The following is a 13533-nucleotide window of genomic DNA, read 5'->3' as shown; positions in this document are numbered from 1 at the left end:
TCATGAATTCCTTCGTGTGATGACCCGGTTTGAGGGAATGTGTAGATGAAGCGTTACTCATCATCGTCCGCCAAGTTTCAAGATTTCGGTCCACGCGCACTCGCTTTTATGAATTGGTGCTTTTGGCATACAGCCTCAATGACGGCTTCTATACTTACTTATCATGATGCGTGAAAGTCGTTATGGATGCTCTGATGAGACTTGAAACGTACCGCATTATCTCTGAGTCCACCTGAGAAGCACAGCTGACTCTTCGGGTGTCTGGCTACCATCCAGAGTTGATCATTCATCAGGAAGTTTTGCAAGGGAGGATAGGAGCCCATGCGGTTGAGATTTCATTTACCTGCTTATTTGCTGGGCTGTCGTGACTCAAATGAGAATCAATTGAGCGATCAGCTCATGCATGGAAATAAAGAATACTGAGAGGACTGTAGGAGCATAGAATTTAGCTAGTGGAGACTCCTAAAACAACTAAGAATACAATTGAATGGGGTTTTTTAGAAATGTATAAATGCTAAAGGGGCTCTTAAAAATACTTAAAGGACAAATTAAATTATAGAAAGACTCGCAGAGCTGTCCATGATAGTCAAGTATTCTTAGACATTCAGACTAATCCAACGAAAAAATCCTTGCAGGATAAAGTATGTGATGCGAAGATGACTGGCAAAGGTCTCTAATCGACGTCGGTTCCCTCTCCACTAGCGCTCCGACATCAAAAGTCCGTGCGCAAAAATATCCTAAAAGTTTCAAACTTGCGCAACCACAAGACTGTACCCGAGTCTTCCACCGACACAGCTAAATTGCATTATATCCAAAATGCCGGAACGCAGGAAAAAGCGCACCATGACCCCGGCTAACGGGGGCTTGAAGAAGGCAGGCGACGGCGCACCAAAGAGCATGGTGATTCGCATTGGCGCTGGCGAGGTCGGGAGTAGCGTGAGCCAGTTGGTCAAGGATGTGAGGCATGTCATGGAGCCTGGAACGGCAAGTCGTTTGAAGGTATTCAATATGTCCCTTGGCTGTTTACTGCATCTGTCACGAATTGCACATATTTGAACATATAAGCCTGAGCAGAGATAACATATGGTTTACAGGAACGCCGCGCAAACAAATTGCGCGACTACACAACGATGTGCGGACCTTTAGGCGTCTCACATCTACTCCTCTTCTCGCGATCGTCTAATAACAATACAAACATGCGACTAGCGCGCACACCGCGAGGACCAACACTGCACTTCAGGGTAGAAAAGTACTCGCTATGTAAGGATATCATAAAGGCACAAAAGCACCCGCGAACAGCAGGGCCAAATGACTTCCTTACAGCGCCACTAGTATGTCCTTTTATCTGCGCTCTGCACGTCACTGAAGCTCCATACAAAGTACTGATACTGGCTTGCAGCTTGTTATGAATAACTTTCTCTCTCCTGAAACGACTACCAATCCCTCCGTACCGCGTCACCTCGAGCGCCTCGTCACCGAAATGTTTCAGTCTCTCTTTCCCCCAATCGCGCCGCAAAATACACCCCTATCTTCGATCCGCCGAGTCCTCTTGTTGAATCGCGAGCCTTCACCTGAAGATGATGGTACATACATAATCAGTCTGCGACACTATGCCATAACTACAAAGCAGACCGGCCTTTCCAAAGCTATAAAGCGCTTAAATGCAGCCAAAAATTTGAAGAGGTCGCAAGAGAAAAAAAAGAAGGGTCTACCAAATCTAGGGAATCTGGAGGATGTAGCAGATTTCATGCTGGATCCGTCGGGAGCAGGGTATACGTCAGCTTCGGACACCGAAATCGAGACGGACGCAGAGGTCGAAGTCTTGTCGAATGTGACAAAGAAGGTGCTGAACAGGCGAGACCTACAAAAGCAACGGGAGCAACTGGCGGCAGAGGAGAATCCACAATTGCGTCGCGTGCAAAGCCAGGTCGAACGACGGGCTGTAAAACTTATTGAACTAGGTCCGCGAATGAGGCTTCGACTGACAAAGGTCGAGGACGATATGTGTACCGGAAAGGTGCTCTGGCATGAGTACATTGAGAAGTCGAGGGAGGAGATTCAAAAGATGGACAAACTATGGGAGAAGCGCCACGAAGAGAAGGCAGAGCGGAAGAGGATACAAAAAGAAAACATCGAACGGAAAAAGAAGGAGAGAGGTGCAAAGGGGAAGGATAACACGGAGGATCAAGACGAGGACATGCAGGATTATGATCCAGATCTGGATGACGACGAGTGGGATGAGGATGCGGGGGGCGTGGAATTGGAGGAGGAGGAGGAGGAGGAGGAGGAGGAGGAGGAGGATGACGTTACAGACGTAGACGAGAATGAAGACGAGGCTTAATGACCATCGTTGGAGTTGTATAAATGCAAACACCGTTCTGTCATGATTCAAGCATCCTCGATGGATTGTGGCAAAGGCCTGGTGTTCTCTATCAGCCGATTTCTCATAGAGGTGCGTCGGCTTTGACCGTGGCCTAGACTTACGGTATTTTGTCAACCGAGAGAGTATTATTCGATGGACATTGCAGAACATGGTCCATGTAGCAGTGCTAGGCGATACCGGGTCATCTGCTCACTTCGCCTTAGGACGCCTGATCACAACCTTGTTCGTCGACTCGTCCAACTGCCAGCCTACACCTTGCCCTACCAACTCGTCCCAGGTCGCTTCCACACTCCGTTCCACAAAAGGCTTTTCCACGCTGATATAGCTTCGTCCAAAGCATTTCAGGACGTGGAGTCTCATTCTGTCCTCGGCGGGAGCAAGCAACTTGGCCTGATAGCCATCGATAGCTCTTCTTAGCTTCCAGAATCTGACCCAATTATCGGTTGTGAGCGCTCTCAGGACCCCCTCTACTCTTCTATCGCGGTACTGGTATTCAATCCTTGTTGCGTGTGCAGCTGTGATGTCACTGAGCCGACAGGCTTGGTCAAGGATGTAGTAGCCCGCGAACTCGTGGAGCTCAGGCTCTGAGAGCGGAGAGCGAGGATGGATGTGTTTCAAGAGATATAGAAGGGCCGGATGATATGACTCGAAGGACTGTACAAGTATAGAGGCGTGTATTATGAAGATGTATGCTCGTTGAGCGAAGTTGTCGACACGGTGCGATGCTACTATAGCTTCACGGAGTTTACGCATCGCTGAGAGGATCATGTTGAGCTCCACAGTCAGTGTTCGTTTGCCTTGTGGTTCCTGTCGAGATGACATCGAGAACGTCGTTGTGTTCGAGTGGGCCGATACAGGACGAGAGGATGTAACAGAGCTGGACGATGAGCAGGCAGAGATACCACTGCTTTCGCTTTCACCTGTGTCTTCGACGGGGACCAGCGATATCGCTGCAAATAGGTTTGTCAACTCATCACCACCGCCAGATTCAGCACATAGTTGCATGTAACGCGTCACAATTGTCTTATAGAACTCCTCTTGCTTGTTGAACGTATGAAGTCTGTCTGCAAGTTAGATCTTGACCGAGACTAGCTTGGACGCAGCAGAATTGAGCCACCTTGTCTCTCCTTTCGAAGGTAACCCATACTCTTCCAATGGATCAGTGACCACTGGTTTGAGACGATTAAGCTGAGAAAACTCGCGCCATCGACTGCCACCCCCGGACGGTGGACCTCGTCGTCCACTGGGTCTTTGCTGTGCAGCCATAGTCTGGAGATAACACTGACGCGCGGTTCAAGTTTATGGCTCATTGGGACGCATATAGAATGTCTTTCACGACTGCGACAAACGCTATGTCTTCTGCGTGACTCCGAAATAGGTAGTGTCCACGGGTGTTGTAGGTTGCGGAGGAAGGTCAGACTAATCTTCGTGCCTTAGGCGCACGTTTAGAAACTACCTTTTATATTTCATGTAAAAAGCTGGGTAATCATCGGTCACCGGGATTCAATAGATACTTTTATTCGGCTAGGCGGTCGTAGGGGATCGAGAGTGATGAACATCCGTGTTCAGATCTGCCCCTCGATATGTTGTTTCTCCTTTTGTATATATTTTTCGACATTGTTCATTGTAGTGCCTGAGGCAGAACATGCCGTTATCGGAGTTAAGGCGTGCACGCTAGAGCACTTTCACATTTCGCACGTGCCGCAATGATTAGCCCTAATACTCCTCCGCGGTCCATATATGATGCTCTCTAGACAGCTCTTCTACAGGCAGCTTTGCGATCTTTCACTGCATCTGGTACAAGCCGATCTCTTTTTTTCGACGTCTGGATTGGCGGAACGCGTATGCCTCCGCTCTGTCCCAACAACTCCTATTCCCAACAGGTCTCAGATACATGGATGTCTGAAGAGTACCTAATCAAAATCACCTACTCCAGGACCTCTTATTCTAGATGATACTAAAAGCATCAATATCAAAACTCCTTGTCCAACCACTTGGACCCACTCAATCACGTTACAGATCGTTCCAACTAGACTAGAGCATGGACGCTATGACTGCGGCCAGCAAAGAGGCCGTTGAGTCACTCTCTAATATAGCACAAAAGACAACAGCAAAGATCGAAGATCGCTTAACAGTTTTGTGGCCCGAGATAGAAGAATGGCAGCAGGATAACCATTACATCTGGTCTGGATATCGTCCGGCAAGCAATTCCTTTTCTCGGTCGTTTGGTAGCCTGGGATATATACACAATGAGACTGTCAATATCTACACCCATCTTCTTGGAGCTGTAGTAGCCGTCATAGGCGCCATCGCCATGTACAACATCTTCAAGCCCCGGTACGACCTCGCAACATCTGAGGACGTCATTGCCTTTTCCTGCTTCTTTGTAGGTGCCACTGCGTGTCTCGGCATGTCTGCAACGTTCCACACAATTTCGAATCATTCTCACTCTGTCGCCGCATTCGGAAACAAGCTTGATTACTTAGGTATCCTCTGTTTGATTTGGGGCTCTTATGTTCCGACTCTCTATTATGGATTCCAGAGAGATGAGCGACTGGTCAAGATCTATACAGGAACCATCACGGCGAATTGTTTTGGTACAGCCATGCTCTGTATCATGCCAAGATTCCGCACTGCCGCCTTCAGACCACTCCGCGCGGGTATGTTTGTCCTGACAGGTTTGACTGGTGTCATTCCCGTCGTCCACGGAGTGTTTCTGCACGGTTGGCCAACGATGGAAACTCAGATGGCTCTGAGTTGGGTCATCAGTCAGGGAACTATGTACATTATCGGGGCCGGCATATATGCAGCCCGCGTGCCTGAGCGATTTTTCCCAGGAAAGTTTGATATCTGGGGCTCCAGTCATCAGATTTTTCATTGCTTCGTGGTAGCCGCAGCAGCTATACACTTTGTCGGCCTTGTCAAAGCTTTCGACCACTGGCATGGGTTGAGAGCTACGTCTCCACATATGCAAGTATTCAAGGACTATATATGGTGGAAGTAGATCGCCCGATCTCACATCTTGCGCAGCACAGCATCTAGATCAGTAGAGATGATTAGATCATGCTCTCCAACCACAACCACTTCATCGGAAATGTCCAACAGATCTATGCGTGTCAGCCTCTCAAGGATTTGCTACGAGTCTAAAGACACAAGAACTGGCTAGCATACCAAAAGAGCAATTAGTCTAGACCGGCATCTTTTCGTCCTCGCGCTTGCAGAAAGTCGATATTCTAGATTGTCTCACGTTCATGATCTCATCAGCCGCGGCAGTATTGTATATGTAGCTCCACCTGGATCCTCATTAAGCCACCATCGCTAAAGCTCACTTTTGGAAGACAGGGATACAGGCTATCGTCATACCCTCGTCTTCGCTTCACTGTCCCACAGACCAGGTGACCTCGCCAACTTTAGGTCAGTAAACACACTTACTTTGTTCACGGATATCATAATCTGAAGAGAGCGACAGCATCCTAGAGGTGGCAAACCCATGCTACGTTTCCGTCAGACACGTCCGCATCCTCCCTTGTCTCCTTTGGGGTGCATTGCGGCTGACCCGAGCAAGCAACTCTCCAGATACCCCTGTAATGCGCAAAGGGTGAGATCGACGGCTCGTGTCCACGAATAATTCATACGAGAGCGGCTACCAGCCTATGCTTGGACAGGTCATGGTATTTCGGGTGCCAGAGCTGCTAGACGTGAAACTCGGGCTGTGATACATGACTATACATCTGGTTGCGAGCTCGCGACCTACCTTCACTATGCGCATACGACGTGTCTGCTGCGACTTGGCTGGAAGACAGTGCAGATCTCGCTATCTCAGGTGGGCCACTGAACCGAAGCCCAAACAGTTCACCGTTGTTCATAGCATGCGGCTCCGCTGGTGTCTTATGTTTCAACAATTGTCCGGAGGCACTGTGCAACCCTCGAGTTGGGGATAATAGCCACCTATGAAGGTCTACATGACTCTGCCATCAGTACTATGGTAGTTCATTGCGAGACGAGCTGGTTCAGTTCTCTCGCCCGGCCCTCCATGGAGATTTCGAATCCAGACCCTGGCCACAATACTTGGCTTTGTACCCTGTACGTCAGCAGTCAGCCTACATATAAAAATGGTCCTGTTCAGCCTTGCACTTCGCATCTCCACAATAAAATGCTACATCCTCCCCGATACGATCATTATCGAATCACCAGATCCACGAATAAGCGCCGCATGGCACTTACCAAGGTTTGCTTGGTCTGGTCAAGCAATGGATCATGCGAGAATACGACAAAATCCTTGATGTTCCAGAACACAACCCACGACTTGATGACCATGTCTTAGATCTCATAGAGTCATAGACCCTGCCGTGCAACCTCCATGTGCGGCATACTCAGCAATTCTCAGTCACAGTATTTTCAAAGTTCCTTCAAGAGCTCGGTTAAAGCAATGCATGGTCATTGGGCTGGCAATTGTGCTGTGGCCCCTGCCTCGCATGGTATCCTACACTTGCTATACTGCAAATCTAGATTGGTAATCGAACAATTGACCAGACAATGGAGTCCATTTCAGAAAGCCCATTTCGTAGGCAGTCACAAGTCATGATCAAAGACCTCATGCATGTGTCCGGTATGTCATCTCAAATGTATTCCGATATTGCCAGCACGTAATGGGCCTGTCCATCCTTTTCCAAGATCAATCTAACAGCAATAAAGCTAAGATATTGTCCAAGCTCTTATCAGCCATATTCGACACCACTCTGTTCCACTCTATGCACGCCATGCCAAGGACTTCGCCCGCCACGAATGGGTCTGGCTTGACTGTAAACAAATCTTACACGATTTTTCAGCCCTCAATCACTGACTCCTTGTGTTCAGTGCCACCGCCATCGTCCCACATTTGCAGAAACGAGGTTGAATCTGGCGTTTCGCTACAGGGAGAAGGGTTTCATGTATGATCCCTTTTAGGGTTCTCGATCAGACGATTGTTGAGTCCACAGTAAAGTCTATGCTAGTAAATATAAAGGTCCAGGATGCCTACCGAAATATGTTTGAGTTACTTTGCAATATCTACAAACCATACAGTGTTGATGTTTCAAACCACTTCAGAGTGTTACTTCAGCATCATGCCTACCTTGTCATTGCCACGAATCGCTTTCCTCAGCTCTTTGTTGATGACTTCGTCTTTTGCCAAAGACTGGGAAAGTCCTGCCTACACATCATTATATCAATATCCCTTACCGGTCCCACCCACTAAAATCCCGAAAAGGTACAGACTTACATCAGCCTCGCTTACCTGACTGACTTTCGATACAGGACAATTACAAACCCAGATACTGGAGCACCTATTGATTTCTATGAGGTCGATATACTCCCGTTGGAGCAGCAAGTTTACCCAAAGTTGGGGAAAGCGAAGCTTTGGGGGTACGATGGCATATCTCCAGGGCCGACTTTTCGCATGGAGAAAGGTCGTGAGTCTGTGGTCCGTTTCATCAACCATGGTCGATTAGCAAACTCGGTACATTTGCACGGATCCTACAGTAGGTCGCCTTGGGATGGGTGGGCTGAAGAGTAAGCGACTAAAATAAATGAATGATATGACATCTCTGATCTGACGTGAATATAGCATCACACCCGTCGGATCATATAAGGACTATTACTATCCAAATAGACAAGCTGGACGAACCCTCTGGTATCATGATCACGCGATCGACCATACTGCCGAGAATGCTTACTTTGGACAAGCTGGATTTTACATCTTGGTAAGTCTTATCATTCTTCTCATAGGACCTTTCGGTACTGATTGAATAACAGCATGACCCTGATGATGACAAATATGGTCTCCCATCAGGTAACTATGATATTCCACTCGCCTTGAGTGCCAAACAATACAACAAAGACGGCACACTCTACTCCCCAGCAAACGAGGAGACTAGCTTGTATGGCGATGTCATACATGTAAATGGACAGCCATGGCCGTACATGAAAGTAGAGCCTAGGAAATACCGTTTTCGGTTCCTGAATGCTGCAATTTCTCGCACATTCAACATGTATATTGAGAAATCAACCGCTACAGGCAAGAAGCTTGGTTTCAGTGTCGTCGGTTCTGATGCTGGACTCCTCACTAATCCAGTCGCAACAACTGATCTGCCTATCTCAATGGCGGAAAGATGGGAGATTGTGATTGATTTTGCGGCTTACTCTGGTCAAAACATCACCTTGCGGAACAGTCGTGACGTTGGGGCCGACACAGATTATCTCCATACAGATAAGGTGATGCAATTCAATGTAGGCACTACAGTGTCTGACAGTGCGAATAATGGTGCTCTACCCACCAGGCTTCGAGATGTGCCATATCCGAAGGATAAAACAGGCGTCGACCATCACTTCAAGTTCCATCGTAGCAATGGTCAATGGCAGATTAATGGCGTCACATTCGCAGACCCGAATAATCGCGTACTAGCAAAGCCGCAACGAGGTACTACGGAGATTTGGGAACTGGAGAACTCATCTGGTGGGTGGACGCACCCGATCCACATCCACTTGATCGATATGAAGATCATGAAGCGAACTGGCGGTAAGGGCCGAGGGGTTCTACCATTTGAAGCTGCAGGACTTAAGGATGTTGTCTGGCTCGCAGAAGGCGAGACAGTGACCGTCGAAGGTACGTCCGTCTTACAAGGATACACAATGACGATACTAACTAATCATCACAGCCGTCTACGGTCCACACGACGGTCTGTATATGTTTCACTGCCACAATTTGATCCACGAAGACCATGAAATGATGGCGGCTTTCAACGTCACTATGTTGACCGATCTTGGGTACAATGAAACGCACTTCATCGACCCAATGGAGGAAAGATGGCGAGCTAAGCCTTATGATGCTGCGTATTGGACAAATGACAGGGTTGATGACTCCGTCAAGTCGATGGCGATATTACATCCTTATGATAGGATCCCCGAGGCCGAGGCAGCCGTAGCAGGTTATTGGGCTACCAAGATTCAAGCGAGGGCTGAGGCTACGTCTGTGCCCTCAACACTGTACACGGCGGTTGCGGCTCCGACGGATATAAGTATAAAGTAGACGAACGAGGCTGTGATCCCATCTCAAGCTTTGTAATATCTGATTATCATTATTGCCAGTATAAAGGGGTCGATTGTGTTTTGTAGTTGCTCGAAGCTCGTCTGTTGTGCTCGACGATCGAACTGCATGTAATGCAGGCGTCTTTCCAGGCATCTATTGTTGTATGAACAGACGTGGTCGTATCTAAGTGGTTGAGTGCCAGGCATGGATCCATGACACTGCGCCGCTTCGTTGCATGACTACCCCTCATTTTCATCGATCAGCTGAATACTCGTCCCCAAAGACTATGACCATTAACATTGATCCATCTAAGCTTTCTGCCTGGGTCAATTGCGACTACTCCTTCATCCAACACCTGTCGTTGTCACGGGCGACAACACAACAATGCGACTCCTAAGTGTAGCTCCGGATGGTGGTCTGCAGCTGAAAACGTACAGCGAAGATCAGGTTCCTCCTTATGCCATCCTTTCCCATACCTGGGGACGACTCGAGGACTACGAGGTGACTTACAGAGACGTACTGGATGGTACTGGATTGAACAAACCTGGGTATGAAAAGTTGCTGTTCTGTCACAATCAGGCTATGAGACACGATTTGACGTACTTCTGGGTCGACGCATGCTGTATTGATAAGTCCAACAGCACAGAGTTACAGGAGGCTATCAACTCTATGTTTCGTTGGTACCAACGGGCTGAAAGATGCTACGTCTACCTCACGGATGTCTCCATCCGTGCCGGAGAACGACAGCTATCGCGAGAAGAATGGTTACCTTCTTTTGAAAGCAGTCGCTGGCATACAAGGGCTTGGACACTTCAAGAACTGATTGCGCCACGAAGTGTCGAGTTCTACTCTCGTGAGCACGTGTATCTGGGGGACAAAGTCTTTCTCGCCGAGAACCTAAGACGAATCACTTCAATTGACAACGCAGTCTTATCGAATGGCAACTTTCTTCAATATAGTATTGATGACCGAATCCGCTGGTGCGAGACGCGCCAGGCGACAAAATCGGAAGACAAGGTTTACTCTTTACTTGGACTGTGCAATATTTATCTTCCGCTCATCTACGGTGAGGGGGAAGAGCATGCAATGAGGCGGTTGAGGAAAGAGATATCTGAGGCAGACCATCTTATTACCGCACCCGGTATGTTGTATCACCTATAGATTGAGTGAATTCTGATGACAATCTAATAGCCCGGAGGCGCCCCTTCATGGTGCCATTCGAACGAAATTCACGATTTACTGGGCGCGAACATGACCTATCGCAAGTGAGTGGAATGCTATTCCGTGGTACAGAGACTAGCAGAGCAGCGATCGTCGGATTAGGGGGCATTGGTAAAACGCAAGTTGCGATCGAGCTTGCCTATCGAGCAGCTGAGCTCTACCCTGACTGCGCAATATTTTGGATTCCTATGACCAATACGGAGAGTCTCGACCGAGCTTACAGCTCTTTAGCGGACGAGCTTGACGTACCTGGACGCCGTAATAGTTCCACTGACTTGAAATTACTTGTACAAATGCACATGAGCAGGGTTGAAACTGGACGATGGTTGATGATATTCGACAACGCGGACTCGATGGAGACATGGACTGACAAACAAAGCGATCGTCACGCTGGAAAACGACTCATTCACTGTTTGCCCAAGAGTGCCCTTGGTAGCATTCTTTTCACATCACGAGACAAGAAGGTTGCAGTGAAGTTGGCTGAGAGCGAAGTGATAGTTTTAAAAGGCTTAGAGCCCAGCTTTTCTGTGGAGCTATTACGTAAAAGCCTTATACACACAGAGGATGTAGATCGGCCCTGTGAGAGTGAATTGGAAGCTCTCGGTGAGCTGCTGACACATTTGCCGCTGGCACTTTCGCAAGCAGCGGCATATCTGAATTCCAACGACGTCTCAATCGCAACATACCTGACTCTATTCCAAGAGCAAGACGACACCGCTATAGAACTTCTAAGTGAGGAGTTTGAGGACCAAGGACGATATGAGACCGCCAGGAACCCAATAGCAGCGACATGGCTCATATCGTTTGAGCGCATTAGAGCAACTGACAATCTGGCTGCCGAATACCTCTCGCTGATGGCTTGCCTTGAACACAAGGACATACCTCATTCGTTTCTTCCAGCCGGTCCCTCGAAAAAGAAACAGCTTGATGCTATCGGAACACTCACTGCCTACTCATTCCTCATGAAGACCACATCAAATACATACAATCTACATAGGCTAGTCCATCATGCTACTTGGAAATGGTTGAAAGACAGAGACCTGAGTCGTGGCTTTACCCGCAAGGCACTTGAACGTCTAGACGAGGTCGTTCCAATGGGATACGAGAACAGACATGTTTGGAGGCAGTTTCTCGGTCACATGGGACACGTACTTGACTTGGATAAGATTTCTGTGTCTGACGAGTTACATCTAAACCTTACCTGGAGGCTTGGTCATTATCTGAAAAGTGATGGCAGATATCGCGAAGCCGAGCTTAGGTCCCTTAAAGCATGGAGAGCCCTGGAGTTGGAGCCTGATAGTGATAGATACGATGCATCAAGTACAACTAATGGCATGACTACTTTGGCATTGTGTCTGATTCGCCAAGGCAGATCTGGAGAAATAGAGGATCTAGTTTCACAGATCATCGACCGGAGACAACGGAAAGAAGGCTATGACCATATTTATACCCTCGAAGCAAAATCTATGATGGTAGAGATTCATGCCCGCAACGGTCGTTTTAGGGAAGCCGAGCATCTTATCTCTGAAATCGTCGAAGTCTCAAAGAGGAAGTTTGGAATAGACGAAACTACATTGTCTTATATGGCAGATCACGCCGAGGTATGCTACCACCTAGGCAAAAAGGATAAAGGTCGTGAGATTGGGCAGTTTGTGCTTAGGGAGTCGAAAAAGCTCTATCGTTTATCGCCCATATGCACCTTCAACACCGTGGAATGGTTGGATCGTCGTAGTGAATCTTCTTCTAGACATAGAGAAGCGAAGGCGATGTGTGTGCAAAATTCGGAAATCTTGTCTACGTCGTTAGGCGTGGCATATCGTACATTTTTAACTCACCAGTTGAATCTTGGTTTGCTACAGAAGACCCTCGGCGAGTTTGAGACCGCATCCCAGATATTCGAAGGAGTTACGCCGTTTTTGCAATCTGAACTTGGTGCAGAACATCCCAGCTGTTTACAAATATTGTCTGCCCTTGCTCACTGCTATCTAATAATGGGCCGACTTGTTGAGAGTGGGCAGATACTCACAAGGGTCTTGGAATCTCAAAGAAGGATATTGGGTGACGACCATCCGGACACACTTGATACCCTGAAAGTTTGCATGGAACATAGCGTGCTTCGTGGGGACCTTGTCCAGGCTGAGAGGCTCGGAATCGCCGTGATTGAGGGTTATAGACATGTATCAAGGAGTGATGAGCTCGAAAGTGGGAATGTCATGTACCTCCTGGCTCATGTATACGAATACCTCGGCCGCCTCTCTGAAGCAATTTCCTTGCTGGAAGCCTGTATATCTACGCGTGATCTGGAGTCTATTCCGAATACTCGCCTCGCGGATAATTGTAGAGAACATTTGGTAAGACTAAAGAAGGATCCGAGGTCAAGTTCGGAAGAAGATAATGACCTGGGGAAGAGCTCGAAAGACGAAAAATGATCGAAAGACAAGCCAAAGGACACGCCAAAGGACAAAGGAGGAGTCAAACGACACAGAAGAAGCCAAAGGAGTGGGAACAAACTCTGAATTAGCACAATTCGCAAGAGCAAGAGAGAACAGCAACGAGCATGCAAGGAATAGATATCTTTCATCAGGAGTGCTAAAGCATTAGATTGAACAAAGGTCTTTAAGAAGAGCCACTAAGCTTACGTATGAATGGATGGTTTCTCGAGTAAATGCGAGAGCTTCTATTAACTGAACATTGTTCTACAAGAGTCTATATAATCAAGGCTTTCGCAGGTACGAGATTGTAACGTTCGGGTTTGAGATATCTCGAAGTACTATATGAGATTAATGAGTTGTCGGCCCTTGATTTGGTATCGCCTAGTCGAATGAAGTTATAAGGATACAGCGCTTATTTTCGTAATATATAT

At 47.7% G+C, this 13533-nt stretch overlaps 5 protein-coding genes across 5 annotated transcripts; 4 read left to right on the top strand and 1 right to left on the bottom strand.

The window, feature by feature from the left end:
* Positions 1–738: 738 nt before the first annotated feature.
* Positions 739–2591, top strand: EJ05DRAFT_508461 (RNA-binding protein required for 60S ribosomal subunit biogenesis). Its single transcript, XM_033748011.1, has 3 exons — positions 739–999; positions 1095–1331; positions 1400–2591. The coding sequence occupies exons 1-3, from the start codon at positions 817–819 to the stop codon at positions 2339–2341; spliced, it is 1362 nt and encodes a 453-aa protein (XP_033603735.1). The 5' UTR covers positions 739–816; the 3' UTR covers positions 2342–2591.
* EJ05DRAFT_473812 (uncharacterized protein) lies at positions 2226–3955 on the bottom strand. Its single transcript, XM_033743474.1, has 3 exons — positions 3501–3955; positions 2485–3443; positions 2226–2419 (listed from the first exon to the last, which is right to left on the bottom strand). Exons 1-2 carry the CDS (start codon positions 3647–3649, stop codon positions 2573–2575), a joined length of 1020 nt encoding a protein of 339 aa, XP_033603734.1. The 5' UTR covers positions 3650–3955; the 3' UTR covers positions 2226–2419; positions 2485–2572.
* Positions 3956–4084: 129 nt separating this feature from the next.
* Positions 4085–5694, top strand: EJ05DRAFT_473811 (HlyIII-domain-containing protein). The gene has a single exon (XM_033743473.1). The coding sequence runs from the start codon at positions 4425–4427 to the stop codon at positions 5385–5387; it is 963 nt and encodes a 320-aa protein (XP_033603733.1). The 5' UTR covers positions 4085–4424; the 3' UTR covers positions 5388–5694.
* Positions 5695–7488: 1794 nt separating this feature from the next.
* EJ05DRAFT_491941 (Cupredoxin) lies at positions 7489–9449 on the top strand (the record flags this gene model as incomplete). Its single annotated transcript, XM_033746013.1, has 5 exons — positions 7489–7631; positions 7679–7933; positions 7989–8124; positions 8177–9026; positions 9079–9449. 5 exons carry the CDS (start codon positions 7489–7491, stop codon positions 9447–9449), a joined length of 1755 nt encoding a protein of 584 aa, XP_033603732.1.
* On the top strand, positions 9346–13240 carry EJ05DRAFT_524608 (HET-domain-containing protein; the record flags this gene model as incomplete). Its single annotated transcript, XM_033748822.1, has 4 exons — positions 9346–10590; positions 10641–11969; positions 12477–12847; positions 13205–13240. The coding sequence occupies exons 1-4, from the start codon at positions 9834–9836 to the stop codon at positions 13238–13240; spliced, it is 2493 nt and encodes an 830-aa protein (XP_033603731.1). The 5' UTR covers positions 9346–9833.
* Positions 13241–13533: the final 293 nt, after the last annotated feature.

Source organism: Pseudovirgaria hyperparasitica (genome assembly GCF_010093815.1).
Source record: "Pseudovirgaria hyperparasitica strain CBS 121739 unplaced genomic scaffold EJ05scaffold_3, whole genome shotgun sequence".
Classification (NCBI taxonomy): Eukaryota; Fungi; Ascomycota; class Dothideomycetes; order Acrospermales; family Acrospermaceae; genus Pseudovirgaria; species Pseudovirgaria hyperparasitica.
This window is presented reverse-complemented; position numbering and strand designations above follow the sequence as displayed.

Bases quoted from the DNA above. Each gene is read 5' to 3' on its own strand.
- EJ05DRAFT_473811 (XM_033743473.1), top strand. From the start codon at position 4,425: ATGGACGCTATGACTGCGGCCAGCAAAGAGGCCGTTGAGTCACTCTCT.
- EJ05DRAFT_508461 (XM_033748011.1), top strand. From the start codon at position 817: ATGCCGGAACGCAGGAAAAAGCGCACCATGACCCCGGCTAACGGGGGC. The intron at 1,000-1,094 runs GTATTCAATATG...TATGGTTTACAG, and splicing joins GAACGGCAAGTCGTTTGAAG to GAACGCCGCGCAAACAAATT. The intron at 1,332-1,399 runs GTATGTCCTTTT...ACTGGCTTGCAG, and splicing joins ACTTCCTTACAGCGCCACTA to CTTGTTATGAATAACTTTCT.
- EJ05DRAFT_473812 (XM_033743474.1), bottom strand. From the start codon at position 3,649: ATGGCTGCACAGCAAAGACCCAGTGGACGACGAGGTCCACCGTCCGGG. The intron at 3,444-3,500 runs GTGGCTCAATTC...ACTTGCAGACAG, and splicing joins CCTTCGAAAGGAGAGACAAG to ACTTCATACGTTCAACAAGC.